The sequence below is a fragment of the Echinops telfairi genome, unplaced genomic scaffold (genome assembly GCF_000313985.2).
Source record: "Echinops telfairi isolate 266 unplaced genomic scaffold, ASM31398v2 ScPeMD7_5;HRSCAF=22, whole genome shotgun sequence".
In the NCBI taxonomy this organism is placed as follows: domain Eukaryota; kingdom Metazoa; phylum Chordata; class Mammalia; order Afrosoricida; family Tenrecidae; genus Echinops; species Echinops telfairi.
The window spans coordinates 2,994,985-3,010,399 of NW_022103901.1; the positions used below are offsets into that span (position 1 = coordinate 2,994,985).

Here is a 15,415-nt window from a genome sequence, read left to right on the forward strand (position 1 = left end):
TGCTTCCACTGGATCCACAAGACTTTCCACCCACTGGCCTGTGATCTTCTTGCATTCTGCGTCATTGCATGTGTTGTGTGAGTCTAAAGAGGAATTTATGGACCAGTATCAACATATGGGCTAATATCAGACTTATGGACTTGATCTGGACTGGGCACGGCTGTTTTCTTAATATACAATTGCTCTTTGATATAAAGTTCTCTCTTACACACATATGCGTGTCTATGAATTTGTTTCCCTAGTCCACCCAGACTAACACACGGAGTGTCAGCATCCTTGGTTCTAAGGTGCATTCTAGCTTTACCCCTTGCTGGATGGCCGGGTTGGTTCTCCCAGCTGTCCGTGGTCTACTCTGCATTCTTCGTTGGCACCACCGTTCAAATGCGTCCACTCCCTTTCAGTCGTCCTTATCCATTGTCCAGCCGCCACATGCAGCTGAGACAATGACAACACCCTGGCTTGGCTTAAGCTCACCTTAGTCTTCAAAGCGACACCTCTGGTTTTAACTCTTTTTTTGGTCGTTGTGTGTTTGATTTTTTTTTTTTAATTGTGGCAAAAATATACCCGGCAAAACATTCCCCAACTATAAAGCTTCTACGTGTCCGATTACGATTCAGTGCTATGGACGGTCCTCTGCGTGCTGTACAACCATTCTTGACCTCCTTTTCCAAACTATGTCCCCCCGCCCCGCAGCAAAAACTCTTCCTCCTTCACCCATGGTAACCACAGGTCAAGTTGGGGTGCTTTGTTTCTTTTTGTAGTTTTCTTGATATAACCTTCACCTATCATACACTTCCGTGGTCAAATTGCTTTGTAACGCTTTGGAGAGGTCCGTCTTTCCCTGGATCCACTGTGCCCAGTGCAACGCCCCAGAGCCCTCTGGCACCACCAACAGGCATTAGTGAGTTCCAGGGCCAGCGCACAGAACCTGAGCTCCATCACCGCAGCACCTGGCGTCTCCCTTCTTACTGCTGTGCAGGTGTTCCCTAAACACAGGAAAGCCAGAGCCCGTGGGGCGGCCTCGTTTCCCCGGGACTCCCAGCTTTCCGCCTTTGACAGGATGCAGGCTGGCTGCTGTTCTAGCGTTTTTTGTTAGTGGGACATGTCTGCCTTACACCAGTTTTGGTTCTCACAGATTTTACGGTATGTGTTCATCATTTCAACGAGCGAATGGATTCCCGCCCCTCCCCGCCCCCGAGTCGACTGGAGCTTCTCCGAGGCGAGTACAGAGATGCGATCATCTTTGCATTCATTTTCCAGCCGTTTTGAGTTCTCTCGGGACATTCACCTGGACGAGGAGGAGGCGCTGAGCTGCCCTCGTTGCCACAAGAGGGCGACAAAGTCCTGGCACTTTATCACGGGAAAGCCCAACTGGGTGCAAAGGAGTCCCTGGGTGGCAGACACCGTTAAGCCTTCCAACTGTGAATCAAAGTGTTGGCCGTTCAAGTCCATCCAGAGGTGCCTTGGAAGAAAGGCCTGGTGATCTGCTTCTAAAAGGTCACAGCCGTCAAAGCCCTGTGGAGCTGTTGACACAGACTGGACCACTTGGTATTATGAAGCTATCAGTACCGCTCAAAGTGATCTATAGATCCCATGGAATCACAATTACAATCCCAACAGATGCTGAGATGGATGGGTTGACCCAGTGGCTGCAACAATAGGCTCAAACTGTGCGGATGGTGAGGGACTGGGCAGTGTCACGTACACAGAGCTGCTGTGTGGCAGAGCCCGTGACCACAGAGCGAGCGAGAAGGGCAAAAGGCGGGAAGGCCACTCACGGTGATGGAAACACCGCGCTGATGAAGGGGGAGGAGGCAGCACTACGTAAGAGCCCCAGTGGGGTAGTGGGGTAGGCCTTACAGTTCAGAACCACCAGCTGCTCCTTGGGAGAGCATACGGCCTTCTACTCCCGGGAAGCCTTGCAGTCCCCGACACCCACGCCCCGTGGCGTTGCTGTGAGCCACAACTGACTCCATAGCAGAGTTTGGTTTGGCAGAGCTAATTACTGTCATCACTATCAACTAATTGTACGCCTGCAAGATGATCAGAGAAAACAAAACCCGACGGAGGAGCGCAGCTCCCCTCTGAAACACACGGGTGACCCGGACTGGGGAGTCACTCCAGGACAATGGGTCCCCTTACTCCCTAAGGACCAAGGGCAGAGCTCCAAGATAAGTAAGGGACAGCAGGCATGTGGAGAGTGTCAGCTCCCAGTCCGTCCTCAGAGAGCATGCTATCTCTGTCTCTCCAGACAGGGCCAAACAAGGGACTTAGTCCGTAGATGTCACCCTAGAAAAACTCAGAACCACACCTGGACACAGAGCTTGTTGTTGCTGTTAAACCCTCAAACCCACTGCCGACTCACAGCAACCCTCTAGGACAGAGTAGAACTGCCCCGGGGGGTGTCTGAGAAGGTGACTCTTCACTGGAGCAGAAAGCTCCGTCCTTCCCCTGAGGAGCACCTACTAAGCCCCCAGGGCTGGCTGTCATGGTCAGGCTCCGTCAAGCCGGTTCTGACCCACACGGACTGCATGGAAACAGAACGAAGCACTGGCCCGGCCTGCGCCCATCTTCACCCTGTTCCCATGCTGGAGCTCATCACGGCAGCCACACGTCCTTCCATGTCCTGGAGGGTCTCTTGCCAGCTTCCTGTCCAAGGAGCATCCGGTCGGGCTTCTTCCAAGACAGATTCCTTGGTTCTTGCAGCAGTCCGCGGTACCTTCGGTATTCTTCGCCAGCACCACGATTCAAAAGCATTGACGCTTCTTCGTTCTTCCTTATTCGATGTCCAACTTTCACACGCAGACGAGGCGATGGAAAAATACCACCACTCTGGGCAGGCGCACCACAGTCCTCAAAGTAATAGCCCTGCTTGCCACAGAGCTTGGGTTAGAGCTTTTCCTAGTAAATTTGTTGGCTTGAAGGGTCCAGCAGAGAGCAAGAGCCCGGGCAGGAAGTGGGAACTGTTCCCAGGAGGTCTTTGCAATGAACAAATGGCACAGAGCAACATGCAAAGACTGCTGGACCGGAAGCTACTGTTCTCTGGAAATCCCCCACCCCCAAAAACAATCTCAAAAAGATGTTAAAATAAAATGTAAAAAATGTGCCTCAAAGCTCCAGCGACTTCATCCCCTGCTTAGTGGGTGTGTCGAGGGCCGCATACTGAGCTGTTAACTGCACGGTCAGCCATTCAAACCCACCAACTACTCCCCTGGAGAAAGACTAGGCGATCTACCAGTCTCAGAAACGCACAGCAATGGCTCTACTCATCCTACTGGGTCCCCTATGGCAGTCAGTCAGGGTTGAAGTGAGGAGGTGGTGTGAGACCATGAAGCTGACACTCAGAGACACAGGAAGCCAGGAAACCTGGCCGAATTCAAGTTCAGGGTTCCCTTTGCCCCACGGCCCTCCACCCGTCCTCCTGTCCTTCATAAACCCATTAACCTACTTTGCTTCTTAAGCCGCTGGGTTTCCATCACTGCCAATCAGGGTGATATGGCCGTAATCCACAAAGGGTTTTAGCTTCAGGGCAATGGGGTTTAAACCAGAAGACGGGGAACGTGGGCTTCAGAGAGACCAGAGGAGGCCAGCCGTGGAGAGAGAAGGGGAAAGCAGAAGGCGTGACAGGGGGCCCGGAGGATGGAGGTGCAGTGCGATGGCGGGGAATGCCCAGGTGGGAGCGATGTGTCAGAGGGAGAAACACAAGCCAGGGAGGAAAAAGATCATATAGGAGTGAAGCAGAAATAAACGATATGGAAAACAAACAAGCAAAACAATGGAAAAACTCAACAAGACCAGAAGCTGGTTCTCTGAAAAGATGAACACACTAGACAGACCACTGGCAAACTTAACACAGGGAAAAAGAAAGAAAGAAAAGATACAAAGAAGAGAGAGCCAGCGATCGCACCCAGAACTCTGGCTTTGCGTGTGAGTGTAGGCGGGGGTCACAGAGGTGGGGTCACTCTAAGGATGGACGGCATCCCGTGTTGAGCGCGTGCTCTGCGGCTATTCATGAGAAACGGAGAAAAGGATGAGGTTGCAGAGGGCTTTGTCCTGCTTGGATCCGCCATCAATGCTCATGGGAGCAGCCTTCAAAAGAGCAAACGGCACATTGCTTTGGGTCAATCTGCCGCACGAGAGCTCTGCGGTCACCTGTTGAAAAGCAAGGATGTGACTTTGAGGACTAAGGTGTGCCTGGATCAAGCCATGGCATTTTCAATCACCCCAAATGCAGGTGAAAGTTGCACATCGAATAAGGAAGGACGAATCAAGGCCTTCTTCTGAATGAGGTGTTGGCGGGGGATATTGACGAGCGCCTGACTGCCAAGAGGACCGGCAAACCCGTGTCGGAAGAAGTCCAACCAGAATGCTCCTTACGGGCAAGAACGGGGAGACTTGGTCTCGCATACTTTGGGCATTTTACCAGGAGGGATCAGTCCCTAGAAAAGGACTGATAAAGTGGAGGGGCAGCGAAACAGAGGGAGACCTTCGGCGAGATCAGTGGACGCCATGGCTGCACCACGGGCTCCACCATGGGGACAGGTGTGAGGGTGACACGGCCCGGCAGGGTTCAGGGGTGGGTAGATCAATAGGGTCACTGTGAGATGGAGCCGCCTCCACACCCCCCACCCACACTGACCTGGGTTCTGATCCAGACAGTCAGGAGGAAGGCTCTGGATGAGGAACTCAGCTACGATCTCTACACGGAGAATATTTATTAGGAGTCATTAGGACAGACGTCCGGGGCGTATGGGTGACACATTGGGCCGCCCCGCTGACCAGGGTCTTCCTCTTGTTCACCAACCTTCTGCTCTACCAAGCACGATGTCTTTTTTCAGGGACTGGCCTCTCCTGAGAACCTGTCTGAGATATGCAAGGCGAAGCATCGCCACCCTCGAGTCCAAGGCTGGACACATCAGGGTGTTCTTTTGACGGCCATGTGGGAGGCGGAGTCCATTCTGTTAACCCCAAGTTCGGGCCCCGGTAAAACCATACGTCGAGGGCACGTGGCCCGTGTCAACAGAAGGCAGTCTCACGCCATCTCCACGCCTGGGGGCACGCTGGGGCCCGTTGCTGTTGGTTGGTCTGTTGGGCCATTCCCTCATGGACCAATTGTCTTCCACTCTCCCAAACTCGATGTCCCTTTCTAGAGAGTGACCTTCCCGACGACGTGTCCCAAATAAGCACAGTGAATCTCCCCGTTGTCCTCTCCCTGTGGTCTGTTTGTTCTTTTGGCAACCCACTCAGTGTTGTCCGTTCACTCCCCACACCGCTGTCCAAGGCCCCAGCTCCCTCCTTTTTCATGAGCCAGCTTTCAATGCACGTGGGACGGAGCAGACAGCCGTCCTAACAGCCAGCCGGCACCGCACGACGCCTGCGAAGCACCCTCAGCTCGTGATGAGCAGAGAACCGCTCCTGTGGAAACGCACCGGCAAACGTCAGTGCTGAGGGGACAGTCCGGCGAGAGGGAGGCACGGAGAATTTGTATTGAGCTCTTTCTACTCCACTGGGAACAGCCACAGGTCACCGGGGAGGGTGGTTCTTCTCCATGCAAATGCGTATCAGAAACTGTGTTAATAAGGAGGACGGCTTTTCACAATTTTTTTTAAACTTTTGACCATGCGACGTCCCATTACAGGTTCCTATTATTAAGGGGGGAAGCTTTAATGCTAACTTTTGAAAATACAATGATTACCATATGACCCGTGATCAAACACCAGAATATTACCCAACCGCTTTTGCCTTTGATGACGATGTGATTGCAGTTCATCATTCAGCACTCATGTAGCCCTAGTTATTAATAAACCATTTCAAATTAAAAAATAATAAGGAGGACGGGTCTCACGGCCGCAGCAAGTGTCTGATACCAGCAGGTGGTGCGTGAAAAGCTAACGCTAGTCCCCAACACTGCCGACGTCAGAGGTCAATCAAAGTTAGTATCAGAGACCACAATCCGAGGGTCCCTAGTTCCCATGAGCAAAGGCCGGCCAGAGCAGCAGGCCCTGGGCCAGCACAACAGGGAAGAGGATGGTGGGTGCAGCTGTCCCTCACTGTATGAACAGGGCTGGGGGCACAGCTCACCCAACAGCTAGCCAGGACCTGGGATTTGACACTGTTTCAGGAGCCTGGCTCTGGTGGCGTAGTGGGTTACATACTGGCTGTTAACTACAAGGTAAGTAGTTTGAAACCATCAGCCACCCCTCTGGAGAAAGACGAGGCTTGTCTGCCCCGTAAAGAGTGGCAGCCTCAGAAACTCACAGGGACGGTTCTTCTCGGCCCTAAGAGGAGTCAGGATGGACTCAGTGGCAGTGAGTCTGGTTTGGGTTTTAAGGATCCGTGGTGGCATAGCGGATTATGCACTGAGTTTCTAACCGCAAGGTCAGCAGTCCGGACATACCTGCTGCTCTGTAGGAGGAAGATGAGGCTGGCTGTTTCTGTGAAGATTTACAATCTAGGAACACTGCCCCCCACACCCCCCCAGGCCCGCTCTCCTCTGCCCCGGGAGGGCTGCTATGAGTCATATCGACTTCATGGCGATGGTTTGGGTTTGGGTTTGAGGCGCCCCAGAGGCACTGGGGAAGGTGCCTGCTCCTGCAGATTTGCAGCTCAGAAACCTGAGACAGAGTGGCTCTGAGTCAGACTCGACTCGATGGCAGTGGGTTTGGTTTGTGTTTAAGGTGGGAGAAAGGAGTCCTGATGAGTTAGGCACTGTGGGCTATGCCTTGGGCTGCTTAGAAGGCAAGGTCTGCAGTTCAACCCCACCAGCTGTTCCTCAGGAGAAAGATGAGGCTTGTCTGCTCCTGAGAGTCTTGGAAACTCAATACAGGCAGAAATGGTTCGATGGTGGTGGGTTCCGATTTGGGTTGATACAAAAGGAGAAGAGCCCTTCCAAAATTGGACTCCACGGTGGTTAATCAGGAGAAAGATGAGGCTTTCTACTCCCATAAAGAATTACAGACACCCACAGGGGCAGTTCTACCCTGCCCCATTGGGTCGCCATGAGTCGAATGGACTTGATGAAAGTGAGTTTTGGTGGTTACGTACCTGCTGCTAACCAAGTGGGTGGCAGTTCAAACCCACCAGTTGCCCTGTAGGAGAAAGATGAGTCAAAAAAGAAAAAAATTACCCTGCCTCAGTTGACCACCCAGAGAGTTCGGGAGACGGGAGTGTGGCCTCCTGCTGGCCAGCTGGGCAGCAGAAGCTGGAACTCTCAAAGGGGATGAAGGCACATATATGAGACTTGGGAGGCCAGCTGGGACCACAGGGTCACTGAAGAAGTCACAAACACCCAGCATCCACAGCTGCCGTCCAGCCGGTTCCACATCGCAGTGACCCTGCAGGACACAGAGCAATTGATCCACGGGAGCAGACAGCCTCATCCTCCTCCTGTGAGCAGCTGGTGGGTTCGAACTGCCAACCTCGAAGTGAGCAGCTGAATGCGTAATAGCTGGGTACGATTAACACAAACACACAAAAAACAAACCGACTGCCATCGAGTCCTGTCTGACTCGGCAACCCTATAGGACAGAGTAGAACTGGCCCTGTGGGTTTCCAAGACTAACTTTTTAAAAAACTGGAAAGCCTCCTCTTTCTCCCAAGGAGCAGCTGATGTATTCAAACTGCTGGCCTAACGGTTAGCAGCCCGAGGAGTAACCTACTATGCACCTCGGGGCCTCACACAGGTCCCAGTAGGTGTCTTTATCCAGCTCAGCTTCTCAATGAGAGGTTTTTTTCATAGCCTGGTGTGGTACCAGCTTGCTTGGCAGGGGGGTAGGGATGGTTAGTAATGGGGAGGGGTGGTGGCTCCAACATTAGCCCCAGGAGCCAACGTGACGCCTCTCAGGTCGCAGGTCCAGCTGGAGGTCAAGTCACAGTGTCCCTGATCCCATCCCAAGTGAGCCCCTCCCCAGTCTTTCTTGGACGGCCTTCCCTCCCCCCTGGAGCCCCTGACCCTGACCCGGCACTGCAGACTCATGGTGACCCTATAGGGCAGGGTAGAACTGCCTTGTGGGGTTCCTAGGCTGTAACTGTTTACCAGAGTAGAAAGCCCTGTCTTTCCCCTGCAGAGTGACTGGGGGTTTCGAACTGCTGACCTTGCAGTTAGCAGCCCCACTCATAACCACTGTGCCATCAGGGCTCCTTAACTCTGACCCCAACTGATGGGAAATATAGTGAATTCCACAGGGCAGGTAAACCACAGGCAAGTCATACACACACACACACACACACACACACACACACACACACACTCCCCGCCCCTCTCCCAGCTCAGAGCCCACCTGCCTGTGGAGTGTCCACATCAAGTCCTGCCAGTGTGGATGTGTGCGGTCACAGAGGCTAGAATACCCTAGAATGTACTTGAGCAAAGTGTAAGGCTTCTCCCGGCCCCTCTCCGCCCTCCCCCACTTGGGGAGGGAGTCCCAGAATGGGGTCTGCGGGACTCAAGACTGATGCTTCACCAGAGACCCTGAGATCCTCAGCTGGATCACCCCTCCACCACACACCCTCCGTGCTGTGTTCAGGTGCATCTTCAGCTGCTGAGCCCAGGCTGGGGAAGGGTGCTGGGAGGCCAGCCCTCCCTACACCTTAGGATCCAGCTTCTGGGGGCTTCAGGCTTGGGGGTCACCCCGATTCTCTGCTCAGATCCATATTCAGTGGTGGCTGAGGTCCGCTCACTTCCTGCTGGAGCGATGGGGGAAGCAAGTGGTCTCTGAGAGCTGCTGGCCACCCCGGGGGAAGAATAGGGATGTAGCAACGGCAACAAAAAGAGGGGACAGGTGAGCATGTTCCCACATCTGTCCCCACAGACTGCTGTGCTCCCTCCTGAAGAGTGGTGTCAGGGTTTCTCGGGAATGTTCTGGACCAGGCGAACTGGCCAAATAGCAGCCTGCTCTCCCCAGATGCTGGCTTCTCCCCTGAGCTGAGCAGCAGCACCAAAGGTGTTTCTGGGACTGGACGCCCTGGTCTCCTTAGCTCAGAACTTCCCCACAAGGTGGGGGAGAAAGAAGAGAAGGTAATAGAGCAGCAGGTGGAGTGGTCAGCCACAGGCAGATGTTGTGACCACAGTCCCACTTTTAAACCCACCAGGGCAGAGAAGGCAACAGGTTGCATCTTGAGGACCAAATTGACTGCGCGAGGCTGCCGGAAGCCTTGTGCTGAAAAGAATCCTTCAAACCACAGCAGTGGTACTGTGCTTGATTGGTGATGTCTGCCACGGTCCCCCATACTTCCCTAAGCCAGACACACCTGTCGGGCGGGCAGCTGGCTTGTCCTGAAGGAGGAGCAATTTCCCAGCCAGGACTTTGGTAAGCGAGAAGAAGACCCAGTCAGGTCTACACCACCCACCAGATTCCTTGTCAGGTGTCTCAGAACCTCAAGGACCAATTATTGGACCCGGGTTGCCTCCAGGCTATATTCAGAAACAGCTCTCTTCAGCACGCGGGACTAAACATCTGGGTTCTCACCTGGGACCAGAGCGACGGTCTGGCTGGCTGTCGCCAGAGGGAACCTCAGACCCATCAAGAGTTCTCCCTGTGGGAGGGCAGAGGGTGTGGGCTGGGGTTCGCAGGGATACACCCACTGTGTTCTGCTCCCAAGAGCCGAGGTGCACCGTGGAGTGTGCACTGCCACCTCATTTGGACACCTTGACTTGCAGGGTGCTGGGCACATACAGGTACCTCCAGATGGCATAGTAGTGGGTGCCAGCACCAAACGCCACAAAGAGGTGCCAGATAGCGTGGGCGAAGGGGATCCTCCCGTCACTCTTGAAGAACACCATGCCCAAGCAGTAGAAGGCACCGCCCGTCATCAGCTCCCAGATGCCCTCTGTGTTGGGCTGTCGATGCAAACAAACAAACAAACAAACAAACAAACAAACAAACAAAAAAGAAGAGAAGCACAGATCAGAGAAGTGACCCAGCCACTCCCACGGCCCCCAAACGAAATCACTCCCTAGAGGCCGAGCCCGGTATCGCGGGCCTCGCATCAGCTCCACAACAACCCACTGGAAGAGAGGGGTGACTCGGGCGACAGCCGTGGAGACCTGCCCACCGCAGGGCTGCAGAACCCAAGCGGAGAAGTAGCTCAGTGTGTTTGTAAAGGGAGAATCAACAAGCCACCACCACCCGCCCCCGAGTCTGCATATCCACATATAAACTAAGCTAAACAGCAAGACCCACCGCCAACACTCTGCCATCGGTCTATCCAGATCACGGCCACCCTGGTGCTGTCGACAGGGCAGAACTGCCCCGGTGGGTTCTGAGACTGCAACCCTTGATGGGAGTAGAAAGCCTCATCTTTCTCCCCGTGGTTTGTAACTGATGGCTTTGTGCTGATTGGCCCAATGCGGAAGCACAGTGCCGCATTCTCACGTGTAAGTAAAAAACAGGCCTAATGTTGGCGCTTCTGGTTCCGGTGCATCTCATTTTCTTGTGCTTCAAACAGTGATCCGTGTTCGCCAGGGCACAAAGAGTATCTCTGGTCACTTTGGGACGGCGCCCTGATGAGACTAGGAGGCGTGTCTTGCGGCGAGAGCCTATCGGCAGGCACCCAGGGGTCTGATGGCAGAGCCCTGCTTAAAAACCGTCCCTCTGGAGTCCACCGGGCACGCGTGTGAATGGGAACCTCAGGGGCCGCTGGCTGACTTGCCCTCGGACCACCAAGCGTGAGGGGCCCTGGTGGGGCAGTGGGGCAGAAATCGGGCTTCTCATAGCAGTGCCAAGGTCAGCAGTTCGATACCACCAGGCGCTCCTCGGTAGCAGTGAGAGAGAGGGGGCAGACCAAACACCTGACAGTGGCTGAGCACGAAGACCAGACTGTCAGGAAGCAGGGAGATGGGGTGACTGAGAAGCAAACACAGCGTGGCAGTGAGAATGCGCTCGCCGGGTGAAGAAGGCAGCGCGCGCCACTGAGCCACTTGGGTTGAAGTGATTGGACGGAAACTAAGCCACCATGCGACTCTTCACCAAAAGCCCAGTGATGCGTCCACTTGAAACAGTGGTTCTCAGCCTTCCTCATGCCGCCACTCTTTCATAGTTACTCAGGTGGTGACCCTGCAACCATAAAAGTATTTTCGTTGCTACTTCATAATTGTAATTTTGCTACTGTTATGAATCGGGCAACCCCTGTGAAAGAGTCGTTTGACCCGCCCCAAAGGGGTCGCGGCCCACAGGTTGAGAACCGCCAATTTAAAATACACATGTATGTCGATAGTTGCTATGGTATTGATAAATGATATGAACTAGACCGTGCTTAGTCATATTTTAAAATATAATACATTTTATGAAATATACCATAATGGTGCAAGGGGCTACGAGTTGAGCTATTCAATACAAGGTCGGCAGTTCACACACACCAGCCCCTTTGAGGGAGAAAGGTGAGGCTGTCTGCGCCTGCCAAGATGGACAGCCTCAGAAACCCCCGGGGCCGGTCTGCTCTGTGCTGTGAGTGGCGGTGAGGCCGGCGCATTTACCATAATAGGAACGTGACCGCAGGCTGCCAGAGGGCAAACCGATCTGTCTCGAGAGCAATACAACCAGACTGCCCCTTAGAAGCGAGGGTGCCGAAGCTTCGTCTGAAGGGCTTTGGACCCCATATCTGGAGGGGGCAGTCTCTGGAGAAGGGCAGACAGCCTGTGTGGTAAAGTCGAGGGGCAGGGAGAGAGAGGAGCACCTTCAAGGGGACGGGTGGACGCAGTGGCTGCACCGATGGGCTCAAGGACAGTAAGGACGGTGAGGTGATGGCACGGGGCAGTGTCCCCTGCGGCACGTGGGGATGCTGGATGGCACTGAACAGCAGCAAGGACTCGATGTATATTTCATTGTGCAGAGCGCACCCTTTGATGGAAATATACATCATGATTCAATCGACCAGCCCCCCCCCCCCCCCCCCCCCCCCCGACTCAAAGTTAGGGGCAGAGGGTAATAGAGAAGCCAGGCCTTTTGTGTTAACCTTCAAGTTCCTCTGCCTCTTTTGGCGAGTCATGTCCCCCTTCTGGGCCTCAGTCCTCCCCCCCAAGCCCCACCCCCCACCTAGGGGAAGGTCAGTCTTGACCATGTTGAGAATCAGGAGCCCACCTGGCAGACGGTGCAGGGGTGGGCGACTTACCATGGAAAGAATGACCAGAGCAGGGAAGAAGCCCATCACGATGTAGCAGAGCAGCTCCAGGACTTTGTACCTGGCGGGAAGACACGCCACCGTGGCCTCAGCGCGCCTCCCCAGGAGGAGGCAGCAGCCTGTTCCCCGGGTCTGCGGAGGAAGAAGAAGCACCTTTCCCGCTGTCTGGAGCAGCAGTTCGGGTGCTACCCACCTATGCCCCAGCAGGTATGGGCAGAGTGGTGTTGAGAGCCCCTTTCCCACTCTGAGACTCAGTTTCCATAGCTGTGAAACAGCACACTTGGGCTAGGACAGGGATTGCCCACACGGGGTCTAAAATGCCTTCTGACTCTCCATGCTCCAGGCAGTAGCGGACACCACGCTCCGATCACAGCGTCCAAGCAGCCACTCTCCATCTCAGCCACTAACTGGAAGTCTATTTGTCATCCGTGGTCTATGAAAGGCTTGGCCGGCCCTGAGACTCCAGGGGTCAGTCACTCTCTTTTGCTCCTTTTCCCCTGTTACTTTCCCCACTGAATTATTTCTGGCCCTCTCGTTGAGCAGAATGGGGCTGGAGGGAGTGACTCCCAAAGCCACTCCTACGATCTGTCTTCACAGCAGCAGCTGGGCTAGGCTAGAGGACCCAGCGCTTTGGCCAATCATCAGTCTAGTTGCTGTTCTGCAACGCGATGTAATCATTTTCCACATTATAATCCAGTAATACTGGGATCCATCAATCAATGGAAAGGGGAGCTTCCTTAGCTGTGCTCTGTCTCCAGATTATCAGTGGACATGTTGGCAGGGTTCTCTCCTTTGGGGATGCACACTGCAGGCGTCTTCAGCATGTCACCTGACTTATGGGTGGTGGACTTGTCAGCCCACAACAATCACATGAGCCAGTACCTTGATATAAGTCTTTATCCACCCATCCATACATTCATCTACCTATCCATTTATCCCTCCATCCATCTCTTCTCGGTTTATACTCCCATCCATCTACTCAGCCATGCATCCTTCCATCTGTTACCTATCTGGTTATACAAGCACACATCAATACATCCACCCATGCTTCCACTCACCCATATAGTCATATGTCTACATTCATCTATTACTTACCTATCTGTTTATACAACCATCCATCAATGCATCCAACCATCCTTCCATCTATTGATCCATATATTCATCTATCCATTTCTCTATCTATCTAGCATCCATCTATCCACCCACCCACATATTCATCTATCTATTCATCCATCTATTTACTTTTGATCAATCTGTTTACCCACCCATCCACCCATCCTTCCATTCACCCATATAGTCATAGATCTATCATCCATCAATGACCTGTCTATCCATCTGTTTATACACCCATCCATCGATATCCATCTATCTATCCATCATCTGTATATCTGTCCATCCATCCATCCGTCCATCCATCACCTATCAATGTCAACACCACTTACACGTCTCTCTAGAGACCCCTAAGACTCACAGCCTAGAGAAGAATGGTAGCCTGCCTAGCACCCAGCTGACAGGGTCTACGAACCTACCGTGTCTTTTTAGAAAGCTCTTCAGATTGGTTCTATGGGCCTTGAACAGTCTTAACACTGGGAAGAGCCCAGGCAGAGTCCCCCACCCTGGACTCTCCCCCAACGGGCCCTCTGCGGGGGCACCCACCCTCCCAGGGCCCTCGGGCTGGGCTTACCGCTCATGGAAGAAGAAGACATATATGGTGCCCACACAGGCCATGATCCAGACCAGCCAGCGCATGTGGGAGGCCCAGGGGCCCAGCTCCCGAAGGGTCAGCCTGGGAGAGAGAGGGAGCCCATGGGCACCCAGCCCTCGATAAGTGACCCAGAAAACCTGGCTCCAGAGAAGCCCTGTCCCCATGGGCACACGGGCTTTCCCAAGCAGATGCTGCAGGAGCAGAAAGAGCACGTGGCAGATTGAAGCAATGAGCACCTGGCAGCTGGCAAGTAGCAGGCTGGTCACGCGCAGGGACCAAGAGAAAGGGCATCGCCAAGGAGGGGGCCTGACCTGGCAGAGCCTGCTGGCAGGACGAGCTGGCCGAGTCCACGAGCTCTGAAGCCCCCAAACCCTGTGTTACGTGGTGGGATCCTACGTGGGGCTCCTCATCCTCCGTGCAGAGTGAGAAGCAACTGCAATGCAAATCTCTCCTGGAGAAGTGCGTTCTGTTTGTGCAGCTTCACAGCTCTGCGCAGCACTTCTTTCTGAACGCACAACTATGTCGACAGCTGGTGCGTGTGGAAGTTGGGCACCGAGGAAGGGAGGCTGAAGAAGAGTCGTTGCATTTGAATTGCGGAGAAGGGAGAAAGTCCCCTGGACAGCCGAAAGAACAAGCTAATCTGTCCTGGAAGAAGTGCAGCCAGAATGCTCCTTAGAAGCCAGGATACAGCGAGACTTTGTCTCACTTTGGGCATGCCATCAGGCGAGACCAGTCCCAGGGGCAGGCCATCATGCTTGGGAAAGTAGAGGGCAGCAAAAAAGAGGAAGACCCTGGATGAGATGGGTTGACACAGTGGCTGCAACCGCGAACTCAAGCGTAACAAGTGGGAAGACGGCGCCGGATTGAGGGGTATTCCCTTCTATTGGCAGGGGGTCGTCATGAGTCAGACCCGGCTTGACAGCACGTAACACACATTCACACACACATAGATAGTCAGGAATAATGTATATGCATGCGTGTGCCTACCTAGCTTGTGCATATGCGTGTATAGATAGTTCATATATGTGCATATTTTAAAAAACAACTCAATGTCATTGAGTCGATGCCGACTCATAGCAACTCTATAAGACAAGGTCGAAGTGCCCCTGTAAATTTCCAAGACCGGAACTGTTTACAGGAGTAGAAAGCCCCGTCTTGCTCCTGCGGAGCAGCTGCTGGTTTCAAACTGCCAACCTCTTGGATCACAGTCCAATGCATAACCCCTACACTACCAGGGTTCCTCTCCGTGGGTATAGAGTTCTATGTTATTTCTATATCATACATCTATAAATGATGACGACAACTCACTGCTGTTAAGTGGGTTCTGACCCCCACAGCCCTGTAGAACAGAGCAGAACCGCCGGTGGGTTCTTGGCAGTCATTTACAAAGAAGCAGCTGCCAGGTCTTTCCTTCATGGCACCGCCACTTCTCAGTGGTTAGGCAGTTATGCATGATGTCATTCGACAGCTATGCAGTGATGTGATCTGGGAGTTGTGCAGAGACGTAATCCGGCATTTAGATGATGATTAATATGGCACCTAGATGATCCTGAAATCTGTCTGTTATGTGAAGATGTAATCCAGTCTGTTAGGTGA

The 15,415-nt window shown here is 53.5% G+C and overlaps 1 protein-coding gene across 1 annotated transcript in view; it reads right to left on the reverse strand.

The window, feature by feature from the left end:
• Positions 1–9,393: 9,393 nt before the first annotated feature.
• The window catches only part of MMD2 (monocyte to macrophage differentiation associated 2), a 17,099-nt gene continuing 11,077 nt past the window's right edge, over positions 9,394–15,415 (reverse strand). The window contains exons 4-6 of the mRNA XM_030888630.2: positions 13,799–13,900; positions 12,106–12,175; positions 9,394–9,835 (exon numbers count right to left, since the gene is read on the reverse strand). Of these exons, the coding sequence (XP_030744490.2) occupies positions 9,632–9,835; positions 12,106–12,175; positions 13,799–13,900 (376 nt within the window). The 3' untranslated portion in view covers positions 9,394–9,631. The remainder of the gene's footprint in view (positions 9,836–12,105; positions 12,176–13,798; positions 13,901–15,415) is intronic.